This window comes from Salvelinus alpinus, chromosome 3, assembly GCF_045679555.1.
Source record: "Salvelinus alpinus chromosome 3, SLU_Salpinus.1, whole genome shotgun sequence".
Taxonomy (NCBI): domain Eukaryota; kingdom Metazoa; phylum Chordata; class Actinopteri; order Salmoniformes; family Salmonidae; genus Salvelinus; species Salvelinus alpinus.
In genome coordinates, this window is record NC_092088.1 from 110193391 (window position 1) to 110210876 (window position 17486).

At 44.2% G+C, this 17486-nt stretch overlaps 1 protein-coding gene across 1 annotated transcript in view; it reads right to left on the reverse strand.

Moving 5' to 3' along the window:
- Window positions 1–4071: 4071 nt before the first annotated feature.
- The window catches only part of LOC139569899 (ankyrin-3-like), a 195762-nt gene continuing 182347 nt past the window's right edge, over window positions 4072–17486 (reverse strand). Inside the window, exons 18-24 of the mRNA XM_071391224.1 lie at window positions 13651–13848; window positions 13130–13228; window positions 8840–8938; window positions 8612–8710; window positions 5966–6061; window positions 5694–5766; window positions 4072–4124 (exon numbers count right to left, since the gene is read on the reverse strand). Coding sequence (XP_071247325.1) covers window positions 4072–4124; window positions 5694–5766; window positions 5966–6061; window positions 8612–8710; window positions 8840–8938; window positions 13130–13228; window positions 13651–13848 — 717 coding nt within the window. The remainder of the gene's footprint in view (window positions 4125–5693; window positions 5767–5965; window positions 6062–8611; window positions 8711–8839; window positions 8939–13129; window positions 13229–13650; window positions 13849–17486) is intronic.

A 17486-nucleotide genomic window follows, 5' to 3' on the forward strand; every position in this document is an offset into this window, starting at 1 on the left:
GTGTCTACAGACCAGACAGGCTGTTTTAGCAGATCAATAGCCTGGAGGCCTGTTCCACTGTCCTGTCCCCTGCTCTGCCACGGGACACACAGCTGACAGGCCACTGGGCTACTCAGTTACTCACACAACGCTTGTTTAGTCACTGAATACACAGCAATGGTTTAAGCAGTGAAAACAACGTGTTCAACAACAACACCCATTCTAAAGTTAGAAGCCAATATTGCAGCTATGATGAGTAGGTTTGTAGAGTTAGCCGTCCAGGGGAGTCCCGATGCAGAGTGTTAATGGACGTTGGAGAGAGATGACGCAGAGGAAAGGAGGGGTTAAAACGTAGAAACTAGAGCAAGTGCACATCGACCAGCCAGCTAGCCATCCAGCGAGGGGAGAACAGCATTCCACCGGCGATAAAGCAGAGTTCATCGACCCCTTGCTGATCTACAGCAACCCCTCCCCCATTCCTCCAACCTCCCCCCTTCCCCATTCCTCCAACCTCCCCCCTGCACCTCTCCAATCGCCTCTCCCTCCCCCCCCCCCTCCAACCTCCTCCCCCATTCCTCCAAACCTCCTCCCCCATTCCTCCAACCTCCTCCCCCATTCCTCCAACCTCCCCCCGCCTCCCCCATTCCTCCAACCTCCCCCCTCTTCCCCCATTCCTCCAACCTCCCCCCTCCTCCCCTGTTCCGCCAACCTCTCCCCTGCACCTCTCCCTCTCCTCCCCCTCCTCCCATCACCTCTCCCTCTCCTCCCCTGCCCTCTCTAACTGCAGAAACACACAACAAAACTTGACAGACCTCATCTGGTGACATTCCTCACAAGAATGTCCATTCAAGTATTACCTTCCCCCTCTCCCTCAACCCTCTCTCTCCCTCTCTCCATCTCTCCCGCCACCCTCTCTCTCTCCCGCCACACTCTCTCCCTCTCTCCCTCTCCACTCTCTGTCCCTCCACCCTCTCTCTCCCTCTCCCGCCACCCTCTCTTTCCCTCAACACTCTCTGTCCTAATCACACCAGAAAACCTACTCCACACTCTCTGTCCTAATCACACCAGAAAACCTACTCCACCCTCTCTGTCCTAATCGCACCAGAAAACCTACTCCACCCTCTCTGTCCTAATCACACCAGAAAACCTACTCCACTCTCTCTGTCCTAATCGCACCAGAAAACCTACTCCACCCTCTCTGTCCTAATCACACCAGAAAACCTACTCCACCCACTCTGTCCTAATCACACTAGAAAATCTACTCCACCCACTCTGTCCTAATCACACCAGAAAACCTACTCAACCCTCTCTGTCCTAATCACACCAGAAAACCTACTCCACCCTCTCTGTCCTAATCACACTAGAAAACCTACTCCACCCTCTCTGTCCTAATCACACCAGAAAACCTACTCCACCCTCTCTGTCCTAATCACACCAGAAAACCTACTCCACCCTCTCTGTCCTAATCACACCAGAAAACCTACTCCACCCTCTCTGTCCTAATCACACCAGAAAACCTACTCCACCCTCTCTGTCCTAATCGCACCAGAAAACCTACTCAACCCTCTCTGTCCTAATCACACCAGAAAACCTACTCAACCCTCTCTGTCCTAATCACACCAGAAAACCTACTCAACCCTCTCTGTCCTAATCACACCAGAAAACCTACTCCACCCTCTCTGTCCTAATCACACCAGAAAACCTACTCCACCCTCTCTGTCCTAATCACACCAGAAAACCTACTCCACCCTCTCTGTCCTAATCACACCAGAAAACCTACTCAACCCTCTCTGTCCTAATCACACCAGAAAACCTACTCCACCCTCTCTGTCCTAATCACTCAGAGACGATCACTTACTACGCAAGATCCAGTCGAGGGACACAGGATTCAGCAACAAGCTCTGCACTCAAACATTTTCAAAGCAATGTCTCTCTCTCTGTCTCTCTCTGTCTCTCTCTCTCTCTCTTTCACTCACAAACAGATCAGCTTTCTCCTGCCTGCCTCCTGAGGCTCTAAGGGTATCATGTCTTACAGCTGTCCTGTGTCTCCAGAGTAAAGGACTAGATCAGACCAGGACAGGACTAGATCAGACCAGGACAGGACTGAGGGTCCAAGACAGGACTAGATCAGACCAGGACAGGACTGAGGGTCCAGGACAGGACTAGATCAGACCAGGACAGTACTAGATCAGACCAGGACAGGACTAGATCAGACCAGGACAGGACTAGATCAGACCAGCACAGGACTAGATCAGACCAGGACAGGACTAGATCAGACCAGGACAGGACTAGATCAGACCAGCACAGGACTAGATCAGACCAGGACAGGACTAGATCAGACCAGGACAGGACTAGATCAGACCAGCACAGTACTAGATCAGACCAGGATAGGACTAGATCAGACCAGGACAGGACTAGATCAGACCAGGACAGGACTAGATAAGACCAGGATAGGACTATATCAGACCAGGACAGGACTAGATCAGACCAGGACAGGACTGAGGGTCCAGGACAGGACTAGATCAGACCAGGACAGGACTAGATCAGACCAGGACAGGACTAGATCAGACCAGGACAGGACTGAGGGTCCAGGACAGGACTAGATTACATTTACATTTACATAGATCAGACCAGAACAGGACTGAGGGTCCAGGACAGGACTAGATCAGACCAGGACAGGACTAGATCAGACCAGGACAGGACTAGATCAGACCAGGACAGGACTGAGGGTCCAGGACAGGACTGAGGGTCCAGGACAGGACTAGATCAGACCAGGACAGGACTAGATCAGACCAGGACAGGACTGAGGGTCCAGAACAGGACTAGATCAGACCAGGACAGGACTAGATCAGTGACAGTGGTATGGTAGTAAGGCTGGGACAGTCAGCTGTATTTCGTTTGGCTAATAACTGTCTGTTGGTCTGAACTAGACCTTTCTATTGGCTAATAACTGTCTGTTGGTCTGAACTAGACCTTTCTATTGGCTAATACCTGGCTTTTGGTCTGAACTAGACCTTGCTATTGGCTAATAACTGGCTGTTGGTCTGAACTAGACCTTGTTATTGGCTAATAACTGGCTGTTGGTCTGAACTAGACCTTTCTATTGGCTAATAACTGGCTGTTGGTCTGAACTAGACCTTGCTATTGGCTAATACCTGACTGTTGGTCTGAACTAGACCTTCCTATTGGCTAATACCTGGCTGTTGGTCTGAACTAGACCTTCCTATTGGCTAATACCTGGCTGTTGGTCTGAACTAGACCTTGCTATTGGCTAATACCTGACTGTTGGTCTGAACTAGACCTTCCTATTGGCTAATACCTGGCTGTTGGTCTGAACTAGACCTTCCTATTGGCTAATACCTGGCTGTTGGTCTGAACTAGACCTTGCTATTGGCTAATAGCTGGCTGTTGGTCTGAACTAGACCTTGCTATTGGCTAATAACTGTCTGTTGGTCTGAAATAGACCTTTCTATTGGCTAATACCTGGCTGTTGGTCTGAACTAGACCTTGCTATTGGCTAATAACTGGCTGTTGGTCTGAGCTAGACCTTTCTATTGGCTAATACCTGGCTGTTGGTCTGAACTAGACCTTCCTATTGGCTAATACCTGGCTGTTGGTCTGAACTAGACCTTGCTATTGGCTAATAGCTGGCTGTTGGTCTGAACTAGACCTTGCTATTGGCTAATAACTGTCTGTTGGTCTGAAATAGACCTTTCTATTGGCTAATACCTGGCTGTTGGTCTGAACTAGACCTTGCTATTGGCTAATACCTGGCTAGGGGTCAAGGCCACGTGAAACACACAGATACACGACACCTGGAGGGAAACGTTTGACTGTATTTCTGAGCATTACTCTGGCCTTAACAGTGTTGAGGAAATGAGTGATCTATGTTTAGCATGTTGCAGGGTGTTACGGAGACACACAGCCGTTAATACGATGATATCTCAGTACCACGGTCAGTGAGCTGTAACTACACACTCAGCTACAGCAGAGATACATTTAGAGACAGTTAAATCTGTCCACTTCACTCTATATTAGAAACCATTTGAACACAAACACCGTTAGTTTGTGTTTAGTATCATTAATGTAAAGTCAAAGTCTGCACTTACGACAGTAGCTCTCATAGACACACTGAAATTCCATCTCTGTTAAAACAAAGATCCTGTATCAAGATGATTTGATTGAGTAAGGTATGTTATAAATGTCATCTCTGTTAAAACAAAGATCCTGTATCAAGATGATTTCAGTGAGTAAGGTATGTTATAAATGTCATCTCTGTTAAAACAAAGATCCTGTATCAAGATGATTTCAGTGAGTAAGGTATGTTATAAATGTCATCTCTGTTAAAACAAAGATCCTGTATCAAGATGATTTCAGTGAGTAAGGTATGTTATAAATGTCATCTCTGTTAAAACAAAGATCCTGTATCAAGATGATTTCAGTGAGTAAGGTATGTTATAAATGTCATCTCTGTTAAAACAAAGATCCTGTATCAAGATGATTTCAGTGAGTAAGGTATGTTATAAATGTCATCTCTGTTAAAACAAAGATCCTGTATCAAGATGATTTCAGTGAGTAAGGTATGTTATAAATGTCATCTCTGTTAAAACAAAGATCCTGTATCAAGATGATTTCAGTGAGTAAGGTATGTTATACATGTCATCTCTCTCTCTGGATGAAAGATCAGTTCCCTGGGTTCAACCCAGATAAAGGAATATTCCTGGGATACCAAAGCATAAAATACAGAGTCCATGACAACACACCTAGCGTGAGACAGGAGACGATATCTGGTTAGTCTGAGACGAACTGAGACGAAATAAAATAACAGAGACATCTGTCAAACATCTGCTGAAGAAACTAAGAAAAAGTAAAAAGGTGAAAGTACCTTCTTCAACATCAGATAAATAGTCTTCATTGAGCATTTCAGGTACATTGGCTTTACCAACTGTGTAATTTGAATGAGTAAAGTGTTAAAAATCATAGAAAAATGATCAAGCGTAAAAATACATAAACCTAAACCATATATTATGTTGATTTATCATAAGGATATGATCAGGTTATTAAAACATTTCTCACTGGATATGATCAGGTTATTAAAACACAACTCCTACATCTCTCACTGGATATGATCAGGTTATTAAAACATAACTCCTACATCTCTCACTGGATATGATCAGGTTATTAAAACATCTCTCACTGGATATGATCAGGTTATTAAAACATAACTCCTACATCTCTCACTGGATATGATCAGGTTATTAAAACATCTCTCACTGGATATGATCAGGTTATTAAAACATAACTCCTGCACCTCTCACTGGATATGATCAGGTTATTAAAACATAACTCCTACATCTCTCACTGGATATGATCAGGTTATTAAAACATAATTCCTACATCTCTCACTGGATATGATCAGGTTATTAAAACATAATTCCTGCACCTCTCACTGGATATGATCAGGTTATTAAAACATAACTCCTACATCTCTCACTGGATATGATCAGGTTATTAAAACATAACTCCTACATCTCTCACTGGATATGATCAGGTTATTAAAACATAACTCCTGCACCTCTCACTGGATATGATCAGGTTATTAAAACATAACTCCTACATCTCTCACTGGATATGATCAGGTTATTAAAACATAACTCCTACATCTCTCACTGGATATGATCAGGTTATTAAAACATAACTCCTGCATCTCTCACCCTCATCATCTGACATGTCCAGAACCTCGTTCATGGTTTCTGGAACATTCATCTTATGTTTCTCGGTCACCGTCTAGAAAGGGAACAAACCTTCTAATGAGTCGTTATCAAACGAAGGATGTTATTTTACATGTGGATAACTGTAAGACAACATATATGTATTTAGATATGCAGGCTACTGTACTTCTCATGGTGTTTCTAGAAGGCTTTAGTTAACACACTTCAGCTGTTTCATACACTAACGTAATAAGAACAGTATCTCCTGGTCTCACCAGAGTGGTCTGTGTTTCCTCAGTGACGACCTTCAGAGTATCCACTACAGAGATGTACCCCAGCCTCCTGGCTATGGACAGGGCTGTGTTACCATTCTGTTAAAGAGAGTCAGATATTACTATTACTGTGGCCCCTAACCCCTGACCCCTGACCCCTGACCCCTAACCCAGCCTCCTGGTGATGGACAGGGCTGTGTTACCATTCTGTTAAAGACAGTCAGATATTACTATTACTATGACCCCTGACCCCTAACCTCTAACCCAGCCTCCTGGTGATGGACAGGGCTGTGTTACCATTCTGTTAAAGACAGTCAGATATTACTATTACTATGACCCCTGACCCCTAACCCCTAACCTCTAACCCAGCCTCCTGGTGATGGACAGGGCTGTGTTACCATTCTGTTAAAGACAGTCAGATATTACTATGGCCCCTAACCCCTGACCTATAACCCAGCCTCCTGGCTAAGGACAGGGCTGTGTTATCATTCTGTTAAAGACAGTCAGATATTACTATTACTGTGACCCCTAACCCCTGACCCCTGACCCCTAACCCCTGACCCAGCCCCCTGGCTATGGACAGGGCTGTGTTACCATTCTGTTAAAGACAGTCAGATATTACTATTACTGTGACCCCTAACCCCTGACCCCTGACCCCTAACCCAGCCTCCTGGCTATGGACAGGGCTGTGTTACCATTCTGTTAAAGACAGTCAGATATTACTATTACTGTGACCCCTAACCCCTGACCCCTAACCCCTAACCCAGCCTCCTGGCTATGGACAGGGCTGTGTTACCATTCTGTTAAAGACAGTCAGATATTACTATTACTGTGACCCCTAACCCCTGACCCCTAACCCCTAACCCAGCCTCCTGGTGATGGACAGGGCTGTGTTACCATTCTGTTAAAGACAGTCAGATATTACTATGACCCCTAACCCCTGACCCCTGACCCCTAACCCCTAACCCAGCCTCCTGGTGATGGACAGGGCTGTGTTACCATTCTGTTAAAGACAGTCAGATATTACTATGACCCCTAACCCCTGACCTATAACCCAGCCTCCTGGTGATGGACAGGGCTGTGTTACCATTCTGTTAAAGACAGTCAGATATTACTATGACCCCTAACCCCTGACCTATAACCCAGCCTCCTGGTGATGGACAGGGCTGTGTTACCATTCTGTTAAAGACAGTCAGATATTACTATTACTGTGACCCCTAACCCCTGACCCCTAACCCCTAACCCAGCCTCCTGGCTAAGGACAGGGCTGTGTTACCATTCTGTTAAAGACAGTCAGATATTACTATGACCCCTAACCCCTGACCTATAACCCAGCCTCCTGGTGATGGACAGGGCTGTGTTACCATTCTGTTAAAGACAGTCAGATATTACTATTACTGTGACCCCTAACCCCTAACCCCTAACCCAGCCTCCTGGCTAAGGACAGGGCTGTGTTACCATTCTGTTAAAGACAGTCAGATATTACTATGACCCCTAACCCCTGACCTATAACCCAGCCTCCTGGCTATGGACAGGGCTGTGTTACCATTCTGTTAAAGACAGTCAGATATTACTATGACCCCTAACCCCTGACCTATAACCCAGCCTCCTGGTGATGGACAGGGCTGTGTTACCATTCTGTTAAAGACAGTCAGATATTACTATTACTGTGACCCCTAACCCCTAACCCCTAACCCAGCCCCCTGGTGATGGACAGGGCTGTGTTACCATTCTGTTAAAGACAGTCAGATATTACAATGACCCCTAACCCCTGACCTATAACCCAGCCTCCTGGCTAAGGATAGGGCTGTGTTACCATTCTGTTAAAGACAGTCAGATATTACTATGACCCCTATCCCCTGACCCCTCCTCGTGTGTCAGTATCTACTGTTTATACCAAAGACAATGGATGGACCACTGTGTTTGTGATGTGACTGTTACAGTGCATGCTAATGACAGCCTAGTGTGTATGAGATAGTGTTGGTGACAGTCCCAGCTGTGGGGGCTCTGGGACATGGCAATGTCTCCCAGAATCCTTTGCTCAGCACAGTCAGCTCGTTTGGGAGGCCCCGTGCTGCAGCAGGTGTGTGTGTTCTCACCACAGTGACTTGGTTGGGAGAGGCCCCGTGCTGCAGCAGGTGTGTGTGTTCTCACCACAGTGACTTGGTTGGGAGAGGCCCCGTGCTGCAGCAGGTGTGTGTGTTCTCACCACAGTGACTTGGTTGGGAGAGGCTCCGTGCTGCAGCAGGTGTGTGTGTTCTCACCACAGTGACTTGGTTGGGAGAGGCCCCGTGCTGCAGCAGGTGTGTGTGTTCTCACCACAGAGACTTGGTTGGGAGAGGCTCTGTGCTGCAGCAGGTGTGTGTGTTCTCACCACAGAGACTTGGTTGGGAGAGGCTCTGTGCTGCAGCAGGTGTGTGTGTTCTCACCACAGTGACTTGGTTGGGAGAGGCTCCGTGCTGCAGCAGGTGTGTGTGTTCTCACCACAGTGACTTGGTTGGGAGAGGCTCCGTGCTGCAGCAGGTGTGTGTGTTCTCACCACAGTGACTTGGTTGGGAGAGGCTCTGTGCTGCAGCAGGTGTGTGTGTTCTCACCACAGTGACTTGGTTGGGAGAGGCCCCGTGCTGCAGCAGGTGTGTGTGTTCTCACCACAGTGACTTGGTTGGGAGAGGCCCCGTGCTGCAGCAGTAGGTTGATGATGTGGGTGTGGCCTTGCTGGGCCGCCTGATGGAGGGGGGTGTATCCGTTCTGAAGGGGGAGGAGGAGAGTTCAGACACACCTCTTTAATTAAACACACCAACACATACCCACTCCAACACCCATACCTACAACCATCAACATCTATATAGATATGTTCAATCTGGAGGGGAGCCTAACCTTGGTTTTGGCGTTGATCTTGGCCTGGTTCTTTAGCAGGAAGTTGACCATCTTCACGTTTCCATAGTGACACGCCACGTGCAGCGGAGTGTATCCCATCTAGGGAAACAGAAACATAAACCAAGTGTTATGCCTGGTGTAGCCACTAGTGTATCCCATCTAGGGAAACATAAACCAAGTGTTATGCCTGGTGTAACTACTAGTGTATCCCATCTAGGGAAACAGAAATCAAGTGTTATGCCTGTGTAACCACTAGTGTATCCCATCTAGGGAAACAGAAATCAGGTGTTATGCCTGGTGTAACCACTAGTGTATCCCATCTAGGCAAACAGAAACATACATCAGGTGTTATGCCTGGTGTAACCACTAGTGTATCCCATCTAGGGAAACAGAAATCAGGTGTTATGCCTGGTGTAACCACTAGTGTATCCCATCTAGAGAAACAGAAACCAAGTGTTATGCCTGGTGTAACCACTAGTGTATCCCATCTAGAGAAACAGAAACCAAGTGTTATGCCTGGTGTAACCACTAGTGTATCCCATCTAGGGAAACATAAACCAAGTGTTATGCCTGGTGTAACCACTAGTGTATCCCATCTAGGGAAACATAAACATAAATCAAGTGTTATGCCTGGTGTAACCACTAGTGTATCCCATCTAGAGAAACAGAAACATAAACCAAGTGTTATGCCTGGTGTAGCCACTAGTGTATCCCATCTAGGGAAACATAAACCAAGTGTTATGCCTGGTGTAACTACTAGTGTATCCCATCTAGGGAAACAGAAATCATGTGTTATGCCTGGTGTAACCACTAGTGTATCCCATCTAGGGAAACAGAAACAGAAATCAGGTGTCATGCCTGGTGTAACCACTAGTGTATCCCATCTAGGGAAACAGAAACAGAAATCAGGTGTCATGCCTGGTGTAACCACTAGTGTATCCCATCTAGGGAAACAGAAACAGAAATCAGGTGTCATGCCTGGTGTAACCACTAGTGTATCCCATCTAGGGAAACAGAAATCAGGTGTTATGCCTGGTGTAACCACTAGTGTATCCCATCTAGGGAAACAGAAACATAAATCAAGTGTTATGCCTGGTGTAACCACTAGTGTATCCCATCTAGGGAAACAGAAACCAAGTGTTATGCCTGGTGTAACCACTAGTGTATCCCATCTAGGGAAACATACATCAAGTGTTATGCCTGGTGTAACCACTAGTGTATCCCATCTAGGGAAACAGAAATCAGGTGTTATGCCTGGTGTAACCACTAGTGTATCCCATCTAGGGAAACAGAAACAGAAATCAGGTGTCATGCCTGGTGTAACCACTAGTGTATCCCATCTAGGGAAACAGAAACATAAACCAAGTGTTATGCCTGGTGTAACCACTAGTGTATCCCGTCTAGGGAAACAGAAACAGAAACCAAGTGTTATGCCTGGTGTAACCACTAGTGTATCCCGTCTAGGGAAACAGAAACAGAAACCAAGTGTTATGCCTGGTGTAACCACTAATGTATCCCATCTAGGGAAACAGAAATCAAGTGTTATGCCTGGTGTAACCACTAGTGTATCCCATCTAGAGAAACAGAAACATAAATCAAGTGTTATGCCTGGTGTAACCACTAGTGTATCCCATCTAGGGAAACAGAAATCAAGTGTTATGCCTGGTGTAACCACTAGTGTATCCCATCTAGGGAAACAGAAACAGAAACCAAGTGTTATGCCTGGTGTAACCACTAGTGTATCCCATCTAGGGAAACAGAATCATAAATCAAGTGTTATGCCTGTTGTAACCACTAGTGTATCCCATCTAGGGAAACAGAAACCAAGTGTTATGCCTGGTGTAACCACTAGTGTATCCCATCTAGGGAAACAGAAACATAAACCAAGTGTTATGCCTGGTGTAACCACTAGTGTATCCCATCTAGGGAAACAGAAACCAAGTGTTATGCCTGGTGTAACCACTAGTGTATCCCATCTAGGGAAACAGAAACCAAGTGTTATGCCTGGTGTAACCACTAGTGTATCTCATCTAGGGAAACAGAATCATAAATCAAGTGTTATGCCTGGTGTAACCACTAGTGTATCCCATCTAGGTAAACAGAAATCAAGTGTTATGCCTGGTGTAACCACTAGTGTATCCCATCTAGGTAAACACAAACAGAAATCAGGTGTTATGCCTGGTGTAACCACTAGTGTATCCCATCTAGGGAAACAGAAACATAAACCAAGTGTTATGCCTGGTGTAACCACTAGTGTATCCCATCTAGGGAAACAGAAACAGAAATTAGGTGTTATGCCTGGTGTAGCCACTAGTGTATCCCATCTAGGGAAACAGAATCATAAACCAAGTGTTATGCCTGGTGTAACCACTAGTGTATCCCATCTAGGGAAACAGAAACCAAGTGTTATGCCTGGTGTAACCACTAGTGTATCCCATCTAGGGAAACAGAATCATAAACCAAGTGTTATGCCTGGTGTAACCACTAGTGTATCCCATCTAGGGAAACAGAAACATAAACCAAGTGTTATGCCTGGTGTAGCCACTAGTGTATCCCATCAAGGGAAACAGAAATCAGGTGTTATGCCTGGTGTAACCACTAGTGTATCCCATCTAGGGAAACAGAATCATAAACCAAGTGTTATGCCTGGTGTAACCACTAGTGTATCCCATCTAGGGAAACAGAAATCAAGTGTTATGCCTGGTGTAACCACTAGTGTATCCCATCTAGGGAAACAGAAATCAGGTGTTATGCCTGGTGTAACCACTAGTGTATCCCATCTAGTGAAACAGAAACAGAAATCAAGTGTTATGCCTGGTGTAACCACTAGTGTATCCCATCTAGGGAAACAGAAACAGAAATCAGGTGTTATGCCTGGTGTAACCACTAGTGTATCCCATCTAGGCAAACAGAAACATAAACCAAGTGTTATGCCTGGTGTAACCACTAATGTATCCCATCTAGGGAAACAGAAATCAGGTGTTATGCCTGGTGTAACCACTAGTGTATCCCATCTAGGGAAACAGAAACATAAACCAAGTGTTATGCCTGGTGTAACCACTAGTGTATCCCATCTAGGGAAACAGAAACATAAACCAAGTGTTATGCCTGGTGTAATGGCCTCGGAACAGTGGTCTCTCTCATCTCTCTGGTCCTTCTCTCTGATCTCTCTGGTCCTTCTCTCTGATCTCTCTGGTCCTTCTCTCTCATCTCTCTGGTCCTTCTCTCTCATCTCTCTGGTCCTTCTCTCTGATCTCTCTGGTCCTTCTCTCTGATCTCTCTGGTCTTTCTCTCTGATCTCTCTGGTCCTTCTCTCTCGTCTCTCTGGTCTTTCTCTCTGATCTCTCTGGTCCTTCTCTCTGATCTCTCTGGTCCTTCTCTCTCGTCTCTCTGGTCTTTCTCTCTGATCTCTCTGGTCCTTCTCTCTGATCTCTCTGGTCCTTCTCTCTCATCTCTCTGGGGACTTCCTCTCTCTCTGTGAACTTTCTCTCTCTCTCCCTCTCTTTGGTCGCTCTCCTTTCTCTTCCTGGTCTCTCTCTCTCTGGTTTCTAGTCCTTCTGGTCTCTCTCTCTAGGTTTCTAGTCCTTCTGGTCTCTCCTCTCTGGTTTCTAGACCTTCTGGTCTCTCTCTCCTGGTTTCTAGTCTTCCTGGTCTCTCTCTCTAGGTTTCTAGTCCTTCTGGTCTCTCCTCTCTGGTTTCTAGACCTTCTGGTCTCGCTCTCCTCTCTGCGTTTCTAGTCCTCCTGGTCTCTCTCTCTGGGTTTCTAGACCTTCTGGTCTCGCTCTCCTCTCTGGGTTTCTAGTCCTTCTGGTCTCTCTCTCTGGGTTTCTAGACCTTCTGGTCTCGCTCTCCTCTCCTGGTTTCTAGTCCTTCTGGTCTCGCTCTCCTGGTTTCTAGTCCTTCTGGTCTCTCTCTAGGTTTCTAGTCCTCCTGGTCTCTCTCTCTGGGTTTCTAGACCTTCTAGTCTCGCTCTCCTCTCCTGGTTTCTAGTCCTTCTGGTCTCTCTCTAGGTTTCTAGTCCTCCTGGTCTCTCTCTCCTGGTTTCTAGTCCTTCTGGTCTCTCTCTAGGTTTCTAGTCCTCCTGGTCTCTCTCTCCTGGTTTCTAGTCCTTCTGGTCTCCTCTCTGGGTTTCTAGACCGTCTTGTCTCGCTCTCCTCTCTGGTTTCTAGCTTCTGGTCTCTCTGTTGTGTTTCTCAATGAGTGTTCTGCAGTGAGGTGTGAGGAGGGACTAGCTGACCTACACAGCTGTCTGGCCAGAGCTGAACATGTGGTGTGTACGTGCATGTGTACCTTAGTCTCTGGGTCAACCGTGGCCCCCTGGTTAACCAGCACCTCAGCTACGTTGACCTTGTCGTCCTGAGCTGCCAGGTGGAGAGGAGTCAGACCACTCTGAGAGGAGAGGACACAGGACAGGACATAACACATTACAACACAGGACAGGACACAGGACAGGACAAAACACATTACAACACAGAACAGGACACAGGACAGGACATAATACATTACAACACAGGACAGGACACATGACAGGACATAACACATTACAACACAGGACAGGACACAGGACAGGACATAACACATTACAACACAGGACACAGGACAGGACATAACACATTACAACACAGGACAGGACACAGGACAGGACAAAACACATTACAACACAGGACAGGACACAGGACAGGACAAAACACATTACAACACAGGACAGGACAGGACATAACACATTACAACACAGGACATGACACAGGACAGGACATAACACATCAGAATACAGGACAGGACAACCCTAACCCCTGACCCCTAACCCCCACCTTGTTGCCCAAGCTGATGGTGGCGTCCCTGGCCAGTAGCAGGGTAACGATGTCTACGTTGCCCTCCTGAGAGGCCAGGTGCAGCGGTGTGATGCCCTGACGTGTCATAGCGTTGGTGTCGGCTCCGTACTCCAGCAGCGTCGTGGCGATCTCCATCTGGTTCTTCTTAGCCGCGATGTGGAGAGGAGTATAGCCATTCTACACCACAGACAGAACGTATTACACCACAGAGGAGGGTACCCATTCTACACCACAGACAGAACATATTACACCACAGAGGAGGGTACCCATTCTACACCACAGACAGAACATATTACACCACAGAGGAGGGTACCCATTCTACACCACAGACATAACATATTACACCACAGAGGAGGGTACCCATTCTACACCATAGATATAACATATTACACCACAGAGGAGGGTACCCATTCTACACCACAGACAGAACATATTACACCACAGAGGAGGGTACCCATTCTACACCACATATATAACATATTACACCACAGAGGAGGGTACCCATTCTACACCACAGATATAACATATTACACCACAGAGGAGGGTACCCATTCTACACCACAGATATAACATATTACACCACAGAGTATGGTACCCATTCTACACCACAGACATAACATATTACACCACAGAGGAGGGTACCACTCTACACCACAGATATAACATATTACACCACAGAGGAGGGTACCCATTCTACACCACAGACATAACATATTACACCACAGAGGAGGGTACCACTCTACACCACAGATATAACATATTACACCACAGAGGAGGGTACCCATTCTACACCATAGATATAACATATTACACCACAGAGGAGGGTACCCATTCTACACCAGATATAACATATTACACCACAGATGAGGGTACCCATTCTACACCACAGACAGAACATGTTACCACACATGAAAACAGTTTGGTAGAGAGGAGGGTACCCTTTGTAATGACAGTGTGTTAGCTACTGTACATGTCATCCGGGTAATATACAGTCATCTATCATCCAGGTAATATACAGTCATCTATCATCCAGGTAATATACAGTCATCTATCATCCAGGTAATATACAGTCATCTATTATCCAGGTAATATATCATCCAGGTAATATACAGTCATCTATCATCCAGGTAATATACAGTCATCTATCATCCAGGTAATATATCATCCAGGTAATATATCATCCAGGTAATATACAGTCATCTATTATCCAGGTAATATATCATCCAGGTAATATACAGTCATCTATCATCCAGGTAATATATCATCCAGGTAATATACAGTCATCTATCATCCAGGTAATATACAGTCATCTATCATCCAGGTAATATATCATCCAGGTAATATATCATCCAGGTAATATACAGTCATCTATCATCCAGGTAATATATCATCCAGGTAATATACAGTCATCTATCATCCAGGTAATATATCATCCAGGTAATATACAGTCATCTATCATCCAGGTAATATACAGTCATCTATCATCCAGGTAATATATCATCCAGGTAATATACAGTCATCTATCATCCAGGTAATATATCATCCAGGTAATATACAGTCATCTATCATCCAGGTAATATATCATCCAGGTAATATACAGTCATCTATCATCCAGGTAATATACAGTCATCTATTATCCAGGTAATATATCATCCAGGTAATATACAGTCATCTATCATCCAGGTAATATACAGTCATCTATCATCCAGGTAATATATCATCCAGGTAATATATCATCCAGGTAATATACAGTCATCTATTATCCAGGTAATATATCATCCAGGTAATATACAGTCATCTATCATCCAGGTAATATATCATCCAGGTAATATACAGTCATCTATCATCCAGGTAATATACAGTCATCTATCATCCAGGTAATATATCATCCAGGTAATATATCATCCAGGTAATATACAGTCATCTATCATCCAGGTAATATATCATCCAGGTAATATACAGTCATCTATCATCCAGGTAATATATCATCCAGGTAATATACAGTCATCTATCATCCAGGTAATATATCATCCAGGTAATATACAGTCATCTATCATCCAGGTAATATACAGTCATCTATCATCCAGGTAATATATCATCCAGGTAATATACAGTCATCTATCATCCAGGTAATATATCATCCAGGTAATATACAGTCATCTATCATCCAGGTAATATATCATCCAGGTAATATACAGTCATCTATCATCCAGGTAATATACAGTCATCTATCATCCAGGTAATATACAGTCATCTATCATCCAGGTAATATATCATCCAGGTAATATACAGTCATCTATCATCCAGGTAATATACAGTCATATATCATCCAGGTAATATACAGTCATCTATCATCCAGGTAATATATCATCCAGGTAATATACAGTCATCTATCATCCAGTTAATATATCATCCAGGTAATATACAGTCATCTATCATCCAGGTAATATACAGTCATCTATCATCCAGGTAATATACAGTCATCTATCATCCAGGTAATATACAGTCATCTATCATCCAGGTAATATACAGTCATCTATCATCCAGGTAATATACAGTCATCTATCATCCAGGTAATATACAGTCATATATCATCCAGGTAATATACAGTCATCTATCATCCAGGTAATATATCATCCAGGTAATATACAGTCATATATCATCCAGGTAATATACAGTCATCTATCATCCAGGTAATATACAGTCATCTATCATCCAGGTAATATACAGTCATCTATCATCCAGGTAATATACAGTCATCTATCATCCAGGTAATATACAGTCATCTATCATCCAGGTAATATATCATCCAGGTAATATACAGTCATATATCATCCAGGTAATATACAGTCATCTATCATCCAGGTAATATACAGTCATATATCATCCAGGTAATATACAGTCATCTATCATCCAGGTAATATACAGTCATCTATCATCCAGGTAATATATCATCCAGGTAATATACAGTCATCTATCATCCAGGTAATATATCATCCAGGTAATATACAGTCATCTATCATCCAGGTAATATATCATCCAGGTAATATACAGTCATCTATCATCCAGGTAATATACAGTCATATATCATCCAGGTAATATACAGTCATCTATCATCCAGGTAATATATCATCCAGGTAATATATCATCCAGGTAATATACAGTCATATATCATCCAGGTAATATACAGTCATCTATCATCCAGGTAATATATCATCCAGGTAATATACAGTCATCTATCATCCAGGTAATATATCATCCAGGTAATATATCATCCAGGTAATATACAGTCATATATCATCCAGGTAATATACAGTCATCTATCATCCAGGTAATATATCATCCAGGTAATATACAGTAATCTATCATCCAGGTAATATACAGTCATATATCATCCAGGTAATATACAGTCATCTATCATCCAGGTAATATACAGTCATATATCATCCAGGTAATATACAGTCATCTATCATCCAGGTAATATATCATCCAGGTAATATACAGTCATATATCATCCAGGTAATATACAGTCATCTATCATCCAGGTAATATACAGTCATATATCATCCAGGTAATATACAGTCATCTATCATCCAGGTAATATACAGTCATCTATCATCCAGGTAATATATCATCCAGGTAATATACAGTCATCTATCATCCAGGTAATATACAGTCATATATCATCCAGGTAATATACAGTCATCTATCATCCAGGTAATATATCATCCAGGTAATATACAGTCATCTATCATCCAGGTAATATATCATCCAGGTAATATACAGTCATCTATCATCCAGGTAATATATCATCC